At 38.2% G+C, this 16,116-nt stretch overlaps 3 protein-coding genes across 5 annotated transcripts; 1 reads left to right on the top strand and 2 right to left on the bottom strand.

Moving 5' to 3' along the window:
• LOC18791828 (putative clathrin assembly protein At1g03050) lies at positions 136 to 2,654 on the bottom strand. The gene is made up of 2 exons (XM_007221998.2): positions 1,994 to 2,654; positions 136 to 1,501 (listed from the first exon to the last, which is right to left on the bottom strand). Exons 1-2 carry the CDS (start codon positions 2,652 to 2,654, stop codon positions 378 to 380), a joined length of 1,785 nt encoding a protein of 594 aa, XP_007222060.1. The 3' UTR covers positions 136 to 377.
• LOC18791802 (NAC domain-containing protein 104) lies at positions 5,010 to 16,116 on the bottom strand. Of its 3 annotated transcripts, XM_020566409.1 has the most exons (4): positions 15,575 to 16,114; positions 14,806 to 15,134; positions 14,401 to 14,549; positions 5,010 to 5,084 (listed from the first exon to the last, which is right to left on the bottom strand). In XM_020566409.1, exons 1-3 carry the CDS (start codon positions 15,735 to 15,737, stop codon positions 14,409 to 14,411), a joined length of 633 nt encoding a protein of 210 aa, XP_020421998.1. In that variant the 5' UTR covers positions 15,738 to 16,114; the 3' UTR covers positions 5,010 to 5,084; positions 14,401 to 14,408. The 3 variants fall into 3 exon arrangements, with proteins under 3 accessions (XP_020421998.1, XP_007224294.1, XP_020421993.1); XM_007224232.2 differs by lacking the exon at positions 5,010 to 5,084 and having other exon boundaries at positions 14,260 to 14,549; positions 14,815 to 15,134; positions 15,575 to 16,116; XM_020566404.1 differs by lacking the exon at positions 5,010 to 5,084 and having other exon boundaries at positions 14,260 to 14,549; positions 15,575 to 16,113.
• LOC18788576 (TMV resistance protein N) lies at positions 6,696 to 12,550 on the top strand. Its single transcript, XM_020566393.1, has 6 exons — positions 6,696 to 7,594; positions 7,900 to 9,019; positions 9,406 to 9,678; positions 9,833 to 10,585; positions 10,683 to 11,756; positions 11,886 to 12,550. The coding sequence occupies exons 1-6, from the start codon at positions 7,077 to 7,079 to the stop codon at positions 12,423 to 12,425; spliced, it is 4,278 nt and encodes a 1,425-aa protein (XP_020421982.1). The 5' UTR covers positions 6,696 to 7,076; the 3' UTR covers positions 12,426 to 12,550.

The raw sequence follows: 16,116 nt of genomic DNA, 5'->3' as shown, positions 1-16,116 counted from the left end.
GTTGCCTTTAGATGTCTGCCTGTACTTGTGTTTTGTATACATGTGTATTGGGGACCGATGTGAGAGGCAGAAAACAATCATTCTAGTTTGCAAGGATAGCTTTCAAAACGATGGTTGCCAAGAGGGCCATCTATATATGCATATGCATATAAATATAAATGTGGACCATTTAGTACCTTTTTCATACTTCGATGATACATGGATTACCTTAATCCTTTGCATATTTCACTTGCCCTACCAGCATAAAATGCTAACGAACTGAACCTCACCTAAATAAGAGGAAAAAACAATATGTCCAAATTCACATGGAGGTTGGTTAAACCCTAATTAATGACCATTAACAACTCAACCAATGTGTTAATTAAGTTAAGTCATCGTCAGTAGGTGTGTGTGTAACCTCCCATGTTGATGTTGTGAGGATTATGTTGCAGCTTTGTCAATCCAAGCTGCCCTTGCATCCCATCTCTTGCATACTGCTGCCACATGAACTGTTCTTCCACCAACAGCTTCTGCTTCTTCTCCAGGTCCGACATTTGCACGTATGAAGGCGGCGGCACCACCAACGAGGCAGCAAACGGGTCCACGTGTACGTTTGATTTACTAGAATCATGATGATCTGATGATGATGGTGGTGCAGGCAATGCTAGCATTGCAGGCCGTCCTGCTGACCCCAATGCAACACTACTCGCACTTCCACTCACTCCAGATCCTGGGCCAGCCATCGCCGCTGATATCTCAGCTTGCTGGTACATTCCATCCAACAACAAAACGTCAAAGCCGCCTCCGAGGGACGCCTTCTGATGGGACAAGTGACTGGCCGACTGGACCAACGCCGTCTCCCAATCAGCTTCATCAGCAAAGGCTTCCCATGCTGGAAGGCGTGTTTTTGCCTCTGCAGTAGCGCCATTGAACAAAGCCAACGCCAATTTGTCAGCATGCTCTTCGCTCGACACAGCGTCGTCTCCCAAGTTCAACAGGTCCCCTTCTTCTTGTTGCGGTTTCTTAGTTTCTTCTTCCTTTACTGGCTCTATTTCCTTGTTATTGCTTTCCTCAACAAAACTTTCAGGTGGTGGCAAGGCCTTCATGGCATTCATATCTTCTTCTTCTTCGTCCCGATTAGTTTCTTGATCTATCTCCTCAATCTTCTGTTGCTCCAGCAGCGCCTTGACCGACTTCCTGCCCTGCGCCAAGGCTGACTTGTCGCGTATGTACTCCTCCATCACCTCCAGTTTCTTGGGTGTAATCTTCTCAACCTCGGGATACTCTGAGGAGCGAGCAATGCCAATGGTTTTGCACCAGCTGTAGAATGTGTCCAGCTCATCAAACTGCTTTCCGATGCGGCAGAATATCTCGAATACCTTGGCACAGTCGTGGATCTCCAGCTCCATGAAGCGATCGATTAAGACGCCCATTATTTCTGTTATGTCATAATATATCTGGAAGCTTTCTTTCACTATTGGGAACAGCGCCACTATTACTACCCTGTTGGTCTTTGCTTCACCTGTTGTACGTACGTTCCAATTTGGTTGCACATAAAAGCAACAAAAATGTTAGAAACGATGAATTATGATATTAATTGTTCATGAAAGAAAAGAGTAATGCTCTCCGAAACAAGAAAAAAAAAGAGTAATTATAAAATAGAGTGATTGACTAGTATCGAATACTAATCTACAGTACCTAATATCTAATGTCTTGTCAATATTTTATCGATGTTACCTAATATCAAAAGACTATTGACAAAATATCGACAATGTACCAAGTACCAAAGATTGACCTACAATGTATTCCCTTCTAGACAAACTATGTATTTAATTGATAATATGATGTGGCAGATGATTTTCTTATAGAAATGATGTTGTCTCCTTAACATTATTGATTTGATTGAACAGATAATGCAGGAGCGCAGCCATGCATGCATGGATGAAACGTTTGCATGCAGGTGCGTGCGTTATGGATATGGTAAATGGTAAATGGCAACTGGATTGGATGAAACCTGTTGGGCGACATGCTAAGAAGCGCTCAAGGAGCTGCTGCACATGCTGCATCCTAGAAAAAAGCTTCTCAGCTTTCATCTCATGCACAGGCGTGGCTCTGGGACATGACTGCTGGTTAGCATAATTATGGGGCGGCTCCTGAGGATCCTCTTCTTCGTCGATTCCGAAGGCGCTACGTTTCCCGCGCCGGCTTTGCATTCGGAACTCAAGCCGTTCATCCAGATACAAGGCGTACGTGCGCACAAACGCAGAGTAGTCCCACGAATTGGACGTGGAAGCGTCCCGAAAATCGGACATGTTGAGGAAGCGAGTGCCGCGCCTTGTGGAGAAAAATATTTCCTGTTCATAAGCCGGGTCGCCCTCGGACAGCAGCCGTTGGACCAACATTAAGGTTTTGAGGGCAACGATCCAGTTCTTGGTCTTGTTGAGACGCCTGGAGATGGTGTTGACGCAGGCGCTGATGTAGGCGCGCGAGTAGCATGTCAAGCTCAGAATCTCTCGTATGTATTTCTCCTCTGTCGGGTACTCTTCGTGCCTCGATGCTTTCACAATGGCCACGTCTAGGTCCGCCAGAGATGTGCTGCTACCAACTTTAGCTAGGCCTATACTCGTCTGGTCCTTCACCGCCCCCAAGGCTCTTCTAAACTTGCTCGAAGTCATGATTGACACCTAACGGCAGCAAATGTTGGAATTAAAAGGGACTGCCTTATTAAAAATTTATAGTAACTTCACTTATTTTGTGATGTTAAGATGGAGGAAAACAAAGAAAGATTTGATAGTAAGAAAAGAAAAGAAGAGAAGAAAGACAGCTTCGCCTTTTCGCTTCTCTTCTCCTCTTTTTTTCCTTTTTTTTTGTGTTTTTTGTGTTTTTGTGTTTTTGTTTTCTTTGTTCTTCTCCTCTGTCGATCCCTATTTCCTTCCTTGTTGCTCAAAATCTAAGGGTTTACGCCTTTGAAACAACCATGCAATATCGCGGCATTGTAGCCAAAAAATGTGCAAATTCAATGGGAGCAATGGAGCCACGTGTCACATGATGATTGCCTGTCTCAGGAATTCTTGTAATGCAGAAATTAACCCTTTGTTTTTTCTTTTTGTGGGGGGTTGGTCTCTAAGGAATTCTTAGCTTGTCAGTTTCTCATCACCCTTTGACCATTTCAACGCTCTTGGGGCCACGAAAATGATTGGTGTTGGGAAAGCAGCTGGATCCTCTAAATTTCTCCCCTCATTTTCTCTCAATTCCCCAAAATCTTCTCACTTCAACTTCAATTGAACAGAATTCAACGGTTCATTTCCTTATTGAGTTGTTGACTATAGGGGTGAATGAATTTCTTAAATTCGATTTATTTTCTTTTTTTTTTTTTTTCTTTTCAAATTAATGTTTTAGTGAGATGATGAAAATTTCTGCCACCCCTTCAATGAGTAGTATTTTTTATGATAAAAAAAACACAAACCTAAAATGAAGTCAAACTACGGATGAGTTTTTTTTAGTGTAATAATGCTATGGGGCTAATTTGTTTACCAACATATTGATACGAATACATATCATATGGCATGACAACACATGTCATCTACTGTCTCATCTTTTTTTAGTTACACGGATTGTCTTGAAAAATAAAAACGAAACTAAAATAATATTTTTTTAATTACTTGGAGGATCAAAACGCAAAAGAGCATATGAGCAAAAGTCATTCCCTTGCTATAAAGAAGTTTATGAAACTACACATTTTCCGGGAAGAAAAAGAAATAATATTTAAAAAATATGATGGTCATTCCCTTGCTAAAGAAGTTAGCCTACAATTTGATTTTTTTAGTACCACTTATATAACTTTGATGTCATTTGACATATGCATGTTTGATAATGACGGGGACTGGTGAGAAATCAAAGCATTGTTAAAACTATATTTGAAGCTAGCTACCTTCTTTTTGTTGATCAAAATACCAGTTGTGTTATTGGATTTTTTTTCAATTCATTATCATATTTTATGCACACAGCTCCATCGTACTACGAGAGTTGATCAACATAGAAAAAGTTACCATGCAGCTAGTGCACTAAGGAGTGTTTGATCAGTAAACACGTATATACCATTTTTTTCAATTTTTAATTTTAATTTTTGCAAATTTACCAAGAAAAGTCATGGCATTCAAACCAAATTAAAAAATAAATTAATAAAACAAAGAAAGGCATCATGAATATTATGCTAGTACAAGGCCAACCACCATAATGATTCCTTTCAATTCAAGATATCATATTTTATGTTAACACTTTAAATAATGCAAGAGGCAAAATACAACATTTTGGTGTATATTTAAAACTTCAGTAAATTATAAAAAGCCAGCGCTTGGTAGTTGGTATGCTAATTTCTCATTTAGACCAAGACTACCAGATCTCAAGTGCATCAAATTTCTATGCAACATAAGCTCAAGTCAACTTCTAACACCTGTCATGGACAATGGAAGAAAAGAGAAAATTCTACAGTAATATACAAGAAATTATTGAGTGGTATTACGAAACTGTTAAGGGATGTTATTATTTCAAGTGTTACAGTATATGAATTCACGTGATAATATATTTAATATAAAAATTACTTACTTGTATACATCTTTTCTCATATAACACATAACTAAATTATTTTTGAAGAACGAACATAACTATTGGATATTTTTTAATTAATAAAGAAGGGAAGAATTGAAAGTTCTTAGGAGCCTCTCAATCATTAACTATTGAATACGTATTGTTGTCTCATATTTATTAAATACATTATTGATCAAATCATACATCAGGATAAAACCTAGCTAAGTCTCATTTTGGTGAGAAATATGGATATATATGTAAAACATGCATGTAGCTTTTGTGTTTCTGCTCAATATATACGTTACTTTTGGAATAAACATCCAAGGAAGCTCCATGTATTGGATGGTGTGGATCGGAATTCTCAAAACTACTCATAACATATTTTGTTAGAGTACAACATACAAGTGAAACCCACTTGAATTTGTCCATAACATTACTCCAGTAATGAAATTGTACAATTGGGATAAAGCTAATTCATAATAAGGGAGCACTTAGCTCTCTCTCTCTCTCTCTCTCTCTCTCTCTCTCTCTCTCTCTCTCTCTTCAATAAAATCTTTTATACAACTGCATTATTTGTATCTATATCAACTTTTCAATAGAAATTTAATGCATTATTTTTTTCGTTTAGAAAAATAGTGGTAGATAAGGTGATTACAATAAATTTGTAATCTTTATATACATTGTATGTCTCCATTTTGAGTTATTTATACTAACACCTACTCATGTTAGATTGCATATACTCATTGAGGTTAATTTTATCATTTGCATAAGATTTTTTTTATTAAAAAAACAAATGAAATCATCAATTTTTGTACAAACAATCAACGAAAAGAATTTTGTGAAAACAAACACAAACAAGACTCGTGTTTTTCTTTTTCTTTTTTAATTGGACATTGTGCTCGCCTCTTCCCTATCTTTTCATGCCTCTTTCCCCTAAGCTTCCTTGCATTTTCCTGACCTTCAATCCTAGCCGTCCAGTAGATCGTGTAGCCAAAAGGATATTATCTTTTCACTACTCTCCCCACATCGGAACTTTTGCTTTTGTCGAGTGAAACGTTTGAGGACCTTGACTATGCCTATTTCAAAATTATTCATCTGCGCTGCAACACACAAACCACTGCCCAGAAAACATAATTGATTATGAAATAACTTCTTCTGCTAAAGTCGGATCGGAAGGCCAACTTGTGCATAATTTGTAGTTGATGACTTAATTGTCACAGATAGTACCCTTCTTGCAGTTAACAAATTCATTGATGACTTATGTTCAACCTTTGATAGTCGCAGGCTAGGAGAGCTCAATTTTTTTCTTGGCATGGAAGTTTGTCGCACCAATGGCTGTCTATCATTCTCTCAAGCTCGTTATACATCTGACCTTCTCACGAAATTTAATATGGCAGCATGTAAACCAAGTCCCACACCACTGCTCTCCTCCACCAGACTCTCTGCAAATGATGGTGATCCGATCTCTGACCCCACACTGTACTGATGCATGGTTGGGGGCCTCCAATACCTCACTCTGTCTCGCCCCGATACCGCTTTTGCCATGAATCATGTGTGCCAATTCATGCATCACCCGTGTTCCACTCACCTCCAAGCTGTTAAAAGGATCTATCGCTACATTAAGGGCACTCTTGAGCAATCCACCGTATCCCGCTCAAGCTCTGAAGCCGAGTATCGCGCACTTGCTACCACTATAGCTGAGCTTTGTTGGTTTGGCTACTTGTTTCGTGAGTTGGGTATTCCTCTTTGTTCCCCTCCATGTATCTTTGTCGACAACATATCTGCCCTCCACATGGCTGCGAATCCCATCTTCCATGCTCGTACCCGCCATGTTGAAATCGACTAACATTTTGTTCACGAGTTAATTTCCCAAGGTGTTCTTCAGATGCACTATGTTCCCTTTTCTTCTCAACTTGCCGATCTCTTCGCCAACAACTTGTCTCGCGAACGGTTTACTCAACTTGCATATAAAAGAACTCCAATACAACCAGAATACTCATCGTGGGGTATTCTTCCATTATACTTCTTATTCTCTCTTACCTCTCTCAATTTCTCTACAATTTGCATAAGGTTTTTTTTTAAAAAAAAATTTATAAATGAAATCATCAATTTTTGTCACTGAAACAAGACGTGTTTTTCTTCTTCTTTTCTCTTTTTCTTTTGTGAGTGGACATTGTGCTCGTCTCTTCCCTCTGCTTTCATGCCTCTTTCCCCGATGCTTCCTTGCATTTTCCTGACCTTCAATCTTAGCCGTCCAGTAGATCCTGTAGCCAATAAGATATTATATTTTCACTGTTCTCCCCACATGGGAACTTTTGCTTTTGTTGACTGAAACATTTGAGGACCTTGACTATGCGTATTTCGAATTATTCATCTGCGCTGCAACACACAAACCACTGCCCAGAAAAAATAATTGATAACTTCTTCTGCTCAAGTCGGATCGGAAGGCCAACTTGTGCATAATTTGTTGCTGGTCTGATCTGAACCGATAGCTCCTCCAGTATCAATTAATGGATGCCAGGAAAGCCCATAAAGCATCCTCTTCATCCTCAACATCCACCTCCTCATCAAAACGTTTGAAGTACGACGTGTTCTTGAGCTTCAGAGGTGAAGACACACGCAAGGGCTTCACAGGCCACCTCCACGCCGCATTATCTGATGCCGGAATCAGCACCTTTCTTGACGACAACGAGCTAGAAAGAGCGGAATTTATAAAAACCCAACTGGAGCAGGCAATCGACAAGTCCATTATCTCCATAATTGTCTTCTCTAAGAGTTATGCCGATTCCAGTTGGTGTCTTGACGAGCTGGTGAAGATCATGGAGTGTAGAGAAAGATTGGGGAAACATGTTATTCCATTGTTCTACAGTGTTGATGCTTCAGATGTCCGGAACCAAAAAGGTAGTTTTGCACAAGCATTTGAGAAACATGAAGGTAAACATGAGAAAGAAAAGGTACAGCGATGGAAAAAGGCTCTCACTCAAGTTGCAGATTTGTGTGGGGAAGATCTTAAAAATGCTGACAATGGGTAATTACTAATTTCTTGTTCCTTGGATTATCATCTCCTTACTTGACAACCATATGTTTTCTGTCCTTTTTGTTTTTGTTTTTGTTTTTGTTTTTAACTATGGTTTGGTTTGGTTTGGTTTGATTTTAACTATCCATTCTTTCTAACTTGATAATGTAAGATCCATTTAACAGTTGATGTTAAATCCCAATCTTAATTGTTAATTATATCTTAATTCTAAATTATTAAGTTAGGGATTCAATTTAACCTTGTAGTTTGTTCCACATCGAATGATTCGTAGTTCTGCTTCTTTGTTTAATTGCCAGGCATGAAGCAAAGTTTATCAACAAAATTCTTGGGGTGGTTAATAAGCTGTTGGACATCAAATCCCAATTAGACATCAAACACCCTGTTGGAATTACTTCTCGGGTGAAGGCTTTGAGTAATCACTTACAGATTGAAAATTCAGGTTCTCATCAGGATGATGTTCGCATGATCGGTATTTGGGGGATGGGCGGCATTGGGAAAACAACGCTTGCCAAAGCCATTTATAACGAATTTGAACGTAGCTTTGAAGGTAGGAGTTTCCTTGAAAACGTGAGGGAAGTATTTGCAAACCAACGCAGTAATGGTCTGGTTGGTTTGCAAGAACAACTTCTAAATGATATCTTGAAAAGCGAGGACCTCATAAAGGTTGGCTCTGTTGCTAACGGAATCGATATGATAAGAAGAAGACTTCCCTGTAAAAGAGCACTTGTCATAATTGACGATGCAGATGATCTACACCAACTAGAAGCAATAGCTGGAGCTCGTGATTGGTTTGGCCCTGGAAGTAGAATTCTTATAACAACAAGAAATCAACATTTGCTACAGCAAGTTGGAGTGGATGGCACATATATCGCTGAAAAAATGGATGAGGAAGAAGCTCTAGAGTTCTTTAGTTGGCAGGCCTTCAAAAGATGTTATCCTGAATACCTTGACCTCTCAAAACGAGTAATTCGTTACTGTCAAGGCTTGCCACTAGCACTTCGAGTTGTTGGGTCTTTTCTGTTTAATAGATCCATAGCGGAGTGGGAAAGCCATTTGGAGAAATTGCAAACAAGTCTTGATGGAGATATTCAAAAAATACTCAGAATAAGCTTTGACGGGCTACCTGATGATACAACGAGAAAGATATTCCTTGATATATCTTGTTTCTTTATTGGAGATGACAAGGACTATGTAACAAAAATATTAGATGGATGTGGCTTTTATGCAACGATAGGAATCAGTGTCCTCATCGAACGGTGCCTTGTAACTCTTAGTAAGTATAACAAGCTGGGGATGCATGATTTGCTTCGAGACATGGGAAGAAAGATCGTTTATGAAAATGTCGATGGCCGCCCAGAAAAATGTAGTAGATTGTGGAAACATGAAGACGTAACAAATGTACTGAACGATGAATCTGTAAGTACTTTCCCAATGCATCATGCAAGAGAAGCATATGTATCCGGTGTCTATAATAAATTAAAATGTCCTTCTCCATTTCTTTATTTTTTTTTGTTTAGTACAAGCGCTAAATCAAAGTAAAAGAGGGGGTTCTCACACATCCACGCTACCAAGGTGCCATTTGAACATGAGACCTTAGTCTGCAAGTTTAGACCATTTTTCACTTCACTAGACCTATTTCTTATATTATATCCATTAATATCAAAGCTCAATTAGGCATAACCAACAAAAAAATATGTGCTTTAATTGCAAACACAAACTATTAATTATACCTCTTGGTTAATACATACACGGATTTTCATGTTTGTAAATCATTTTTCTAACTCGGTATCTTTTGTTAACAGGGAACTAAAAAAATTGAAGGAGTTGCTCTACATGGCTCTTACGGGACTAGATTCAGTGCACAAGCATTTACCAACATGAAAAAACTGAGGTTACTCCACCTCAGCGGAGTAGAGCTCACTGGAGAGTACAAAGATTTTCCCAAAACGTTAATATGGTTGTGCTGGCATCGATTCCCTTTAGAGTCCATACCAGATGACTTTCCTATGCAACCAAAACTAGTTGCTTTAGACCTGCAGCGGAGCGCACTCAAAATAGTTTGGAAGGATTGGAAGGTATAATAATCTCAACCTAGTTGTTGTTGGTTCTTTCCTTGTGGTTCTATGCATATATTATACTTCACCTTCTCTTCATTTAGGTTTAATTTCTGTATCAGAGACCTTCCTTTTGGATTTTAATTTCCATTCTAATTTTGTTTTTGTGTAACAGTTGCATCAGAATTTGAAAATTCTTAATCTCAGTCATTCCCGTTGGCTAACAAAATCACCAGACTTTTCAAAACTCCCAAATCTCGAGGAATTGATATTGGAAGAATGTACGAGTTTGTCTGGGGTTCACTCATCCATCGGGGATCTTGGAAGACTTTCTTTGGTAAATCTTCAAGGCTGCAGAATGCTAAAGGATCTCCCACTGAATTTCTATAAATCCAAGTCTATTGAAACTCTTCTACTTAATTGGGGTTTAAGTTTTGAAAAGTTTGCTGAGGGCTTAGGGGACATGGTATCATTGACAACTCTGAAAGCGGATCCTTCATTGCATAGTTTAAGCTCTTTAAGAGAATTAGCTCTTGCAAAGTGTAGTTTAACTAATGATGCAGTCCCCAAGGATCTCGGTAGCCTAATTTCCTTAGAAAGGTTAGATCTTGCAGGCAATTACTTTTGCAGCCTACCAAGCCTCAGTCGTCTTTCAAAGCTTCAAGATTTGTCTTTACATATGTGCGAAAATCTTCGTGCAATCCCAGATTTACCAACAAATTTGAAAGTCTTACGAGCAGATGGCTGCATTGCATTGGAAAAAATGCCAGATTTTTCAGAAATGTCAAATATAAGAGAATTGTATCTACGTGAATCAGGCAAATTCACTGAGATTCCAGGCCTGTATAAGTCATTAAACTCCATGACAAGGATTCATATGGAGAAGTGCACTAAACTCACTGCCGATTTTAGGAAGAGCATCCTACAGGTCAATCCTTCTCTCTCTCTCGCACATACATCTTTCTCTTTCAGTCACATACAATAAGAACGTATTTCTTATAGAAATTTGGCTCTACATGGTATAGGGATGGACTTCTTGCGGATATGGTGGCATTTTTCTCAGCGTAAATGATTTTCCTGATTGGTTCGACTGTGTCCATGACGACGATATTGTGTATTTCACTGTGCCTCGAAGTGTTGGTCGTAATTTTAAAGGGTTGACTTTGTTCTTCGTTTCCTCTCCAGGCTTTTTTATCATTAGCATTAAAAACTTGACCAAGGGTGCTGAGCTTGAAGCCAGGATCATACCCGATTGTCGAACTATGGGTTATTATCTTTGGCAGGGACAGTTATCAAATGACGAGCTCAAATTGCAAGACGGTGATAAAGTCTTGATTGAAATAATACCCAAACAGGATTGGGTGAAGGTGAAGAAAACAGGTGTTAGTCTGGTATGGGACAAATTTATGAACGAAAATATGATTGATTACCATCTTTGTCGATATGAACGACGCCCATCTCAAAATCTGGTCAATGATGATGACATCATTCATGTCGAAGATGATAATCACATAACAAAATCACCAGACTTTTCAAAATTCCCAAATCTCGAGAAGTTGATATTGAAAGGTTGTAAGAAGTTGATTAAGGTTCACTCATACATCGGGGATCTTGGAAGACTTTCTTTGGTAAATCTTGAAGACTGCGAAATGCTAAGGGATCTCCCACTGAATTTCTATAAATCCAAGTCTATTGAAACTCTTATACTGAATGGTTGTTCAAGATTTGAAAAGTTGGCTGATGGCTTAGGGGACATGGTATCATTGACAATTTTGAAAGCAGATAACACAGCCATCAGAAAAATTCCAAGTCTCGCTGTTCTTTCAAAGCTCAAGGTCTTGTGTTTAAATGCATGCAGAGAACTTCATGCAATCCTAGATTTACCAACGAATTTGTATGTTCTGAAAGCAAATGGCTGCCCAAAATTGGAAACAATTCCAGATTTTTCAAAAATGTGGAATATGAGAGAATTGTATCTCTGTGATTCGTTCAAACTCACTGAGGTTCCAGGCTTGGATAAGTCATTAAACTCCATGACAAGGATTCATATGGAAGGCTGCACCAATCTGACTGCCGATTTTAGGAACAACATCCAACAGGTCTCTCTCTCTCTCTCTCTCTCTCTCTCTCTCTCTCACTCACACACACACACACAGAGGCACAGCTGCAGATGCGGCCCATGTAAATTGCATATGCATGTATAAGAATGTGTTGCTTCTGGTGTGCAGAGATGGACTTCTTGCGGATTTGGTGGAATTTATTTGAATGGAATTTATGATATTCCTGAGTGGTTCAAAATCGTCAATGATGCGGACAATATCGTCTTCTTTGAAGTTCCTCAAAGAATCATGGGTCGTGATTTAAAAGGGTTGACTATATGCTTCGTTTACTCTTATTTTGGTTTTGGCCCAAAACATGAAGATTCTGAAGGTCCTGTTGGCATAATCGTTAGAAATCTTACCAAACAAACTACTTTGCACGCCAATATAGTGTTTGCCAGATACGGAAGATCAGGACCGGATTTGCTTATTCGGAGACTATTGCCAACCAGACTTAAAGACCGTTATCTTTGGCAGGGACAATTGTCAAACGATGTGATCTGTTTGGAAGGTGGTGACCACGTATCGATTCTTGTAAGGCCTCATGATGTGGATTTTGTGAGAGTGAAGAAGACGGGGGTTCATTTAGAATGGGACAAAGTCATGAAGGAAAATATGGATAATCTGGATCCTCATTTGTATGATTGGAAAACGAATCGGGATTTTTGATGGGGAGTTGATGAATCCATTTCAAGAAATTGTTGTCACTGAGACAAAGGGTAACCATACTGAGCAAGCAGAGATTGTACTACAACACTATTACACTTTATACAGCTGTCTAACTAATTCAAATACACTACTAACAACTCACGTGCCTTGCACACCTAACGCACCCCTGAATTAGACCAACACCCTAATGCAACAGCACTTGCAAAACTTCCAGTGCGGAGAGACGTCCACCCCGTTTTCTGGGCTGTGGTTTGGTAAAATGACCCAAATCTATTACAACGTTACAAATTTCAGTATGAAATCTACTTAAATGATTTGGTGATGAGATGACTCAAATGAGAGAGCCACGCATGACCTGTCCCAAAGCCCCACATGTCACATTCTGGTGCACTTTTCACTTCTGGAAGTAAGAGACACGTGTCAGCATAGCAACATACACTTCACACCTTCTTTGCACATGAAACATCGCAAACCACTCGTGCACAAAATTAGAGGTATTTATATGAGATAGCTCTTTACAAGGCTGAATAATACATGAGCTTCAAATTTAAGCCCAAACGTAGATCCCAAAATATAGAAAAATTCTATGCTTCAAATTATTTTTTTGTTTAGAAAATTAGTGGTAGATAAGGTGATTACAATAAATTTGTAATCTTTTTACACACTGTATGTCTCCATTTTTCTTTAACTTGTAATATTAAATTTTAAACCCATATAGCTAAGATAAATTGAACGATTTTGATAAAGAAGATTGCAACTTGAGAAAAAAGATTGAGAAAAACTTATATATTAAAGGAATAACATTATTTTGTCATCTCCAACAAATTACGTTTCGTCACACGTAATAAGGATTCCAGATAATAAAATGTAATTGGACATAAGTAATAAAATAGTGCAATCCATGCAACTTCTTTTCCATTACTATAGTATGCAATGGGGCATGGGAATGCTAGCTAGCTAGCATCACGTATGAGTCATGCTGCCCTAAGCGGCCACCCAAAAATACCAATTGTGGCTTGGCATTGTGCAAAATATTACACTCGAATGCCATAAAAGTAGAAAAAGGAAAAAGAAGAGTTTTTGAGGTATGCTCAATGCCTCTTAGCTGCAAACTTACACATTACAGTGCTCACTGGGCTCCACATTCATCCCTCACGTTTATCCTCCTCACAATAATTTCTACACGTGAGCATCCCAAGTTCCAACAAAGGCTGAGGACCAAAACTACCAGATCTCAAGTGCACCAAATTTCTATGCAACATAAGCTCAAGTCAACTTCTAACACCTGTCATGGACAATGGAAGAAAAGAGGAAATTCTACAGTAATATACAAGAAATTATTGAGTGGTAGTATTACGAACCTTCAAGGGATGTTATTATTTGAAGTGTTACAGTATATATGTGTCATAATGTAAGTGAATTGGTTATATCACGTGATAATATATTTAATATAAAAATTACTTAGTTGTATATATCTTCTCTCATATAACACATAATTAAGTTATTTTGAAGAACGAACATAATTATTGGATATTTTTTAATCAGTAAGGAAGGGAAGAATTGAAAGTTCTTAGGAGCCTCTCAATCATTAACTATTGAATACGTATTGTTGTCCCATATGTATTAAATACAATACTGATCAAATCATACGTCAGGATAAAACCTAGCTAAGTCTCATTTTGGTGAGAAATATGAATATATATGTAAAACATGCATGTAGCTGTTGTGTTTCCGCTCAATATATACGTCACTTTTGGAATAAACATTCAGGGAAGTTCCATGTATTGGATGGTATGAATTGGAATTCTCAAAACTATACTCATAACATATTTTGTTAGAGTACACATATAAGTGAAATCCACTTGAATTTGTTCATAACATTAATCCAGTAATGAAATTGTACAATTGGGATAAAGCTAATTCATAACAAGGGAGCACTTAGCTCTCTCTCTCTCTCTCTCTCTCTCTCTCTCTCCATGCTAATTAAATTGGCAAACTTATTTCATCAAGGTCATCCAAAGATAAGAACACCTCGTCCAAGCATGAAAGCACTGTCCCATCATCGTCGTCGTCGTCATCTTCATCACGCTCGTAGACTCGACATAGAACGTATTCACTAAATTCCTGAGAAAATTTGTAAACCAAAATATCAATAAAACTCCATTTATTTTATGTCATGCACATTCTCCTTTCTTTTTTGTTTTTTGTTTTTGGTATGCACATGTAAGAAAAATGTCATATCTGCGCAATTATTTTACTTGATGACGTGATAAATAAAGTACATGACTTGCCACGCATGCTACCATGTCATAGAGTGAAATGACTATTTAAATCAAATAAATAATTAATAACGTAATTACAAGTAGTGATTGAGACATGCATTATTAACTGTTTTGAGATGCCCTCTTCTTTTGGATGATCTTGTTGTGGTGGAAGAAGAAGAAGAAGAAGAAGCTCCATCTCCTGCTGAGAGTGGAGAGAGACGATATTCATGCATTATCCAATTAGTTTTGATGCCTGAATTTGGAGCTTCTCCGACGTAAAAAGCCAAGTATCTTTTCATCCCAACTTTGTGCGTAGAATTACAAGAGCTTCTTGTGATCACTGGTTCCTCAACGCCTAATGCCTTCCAATACCCATTGCTTGTAACCCGATTCTGCGTCCTCCTGCTGTAGAAGTACCACTTATTTCCCTCACGTAGAGCCTTACCTATACATTTATATATGCATACGGTGCATAGATCAAGATACATATATACGCGAAAACATACTCTCTTATCATACAATTTGGCAACACAAGATTTAAGCTATCAGATTTAATCAGTACACCATTTGTCATGTGAAACTTTATTTGAATATGTGTGGTCCATATTCACAGTTCATACAATAAACAATTATTTTAACAACATAAGTAATTCGACAAGAGAATAGTACCCTACTTATGTGTGCAATATGTACGTACTAGTATTAGTATGTCAATTACTCATTTCAGCTATATATGTAAGTGCACAAGTGCTTGTACATAAAAGGGCGGCAATTAAATATCAAACATCATGAAATTAATACATAAGTTAATTAAATTAAGGCAAGGCCAAGAGATTTTTTAGTAGCATTAATATAGTAGTGAAGGACTATATGGTAGGTGCATACCATCTAGTTCCCATGGATCATATGGGTAGAGATGGAGATCGGGAATGACGTCGGGATGGAAAGGTAAGAGAGCTGCCTTACGTTGAAGGAAATGAACTACAAGCTCTTCGTCCGTCGGGTCAAATCGAAATCCAGGAGGGAGCTTAAACTGGTCATCTCCCATTACGATCGACCCAAGATCAAAAAAACAAACAACAAATAATAAAAATAAATAAAAATAAAACAACAAGAACAAAGAAGAAGAAGAAGAAAGAAGAAAGAAGAACGCAGTATATAGGTAGGCTTTGGATGATTCGCGTGTAAACGAAGTTTTAGCTGAAGGTGATACTTATAGCTAAGCGATAAAGCAGAGAGAGAGAGAGAGAAGATAAATAGTTTAGAAAAAGAAAAAAGTGAGTGAGTGAGTGACGTGAAAAAGAAGGTGGGTTTTCATCAGAAATGTGGAGTTGATGGTTTGATTGATGATAAAGTGCTTTCCATATGCAAGGCGGCGGCCAAAGGACCTATTTATGTAACGGCGGAGTTAGAAATTTCCAACCGAC

This window comes from Prunus persica, chromosome G1 (assembly GCF_000346465.2).
Source record: "Prunus persica cultivar Lovell chromosome G1, Prunus_persica_NCBIv2, whole genome shotgun sequence".
NCBI lineage: Eukaryota > Viridiplantae > Streptophyta > Magnoliopsida > Rosales > Rosaceae > Prunus > Prunus persica.
The sequence above is the reverse complement of the archived record's forward strand: the minus strand, read 5'-3'. Positions and strand labels throughout refer to the sequence as shown.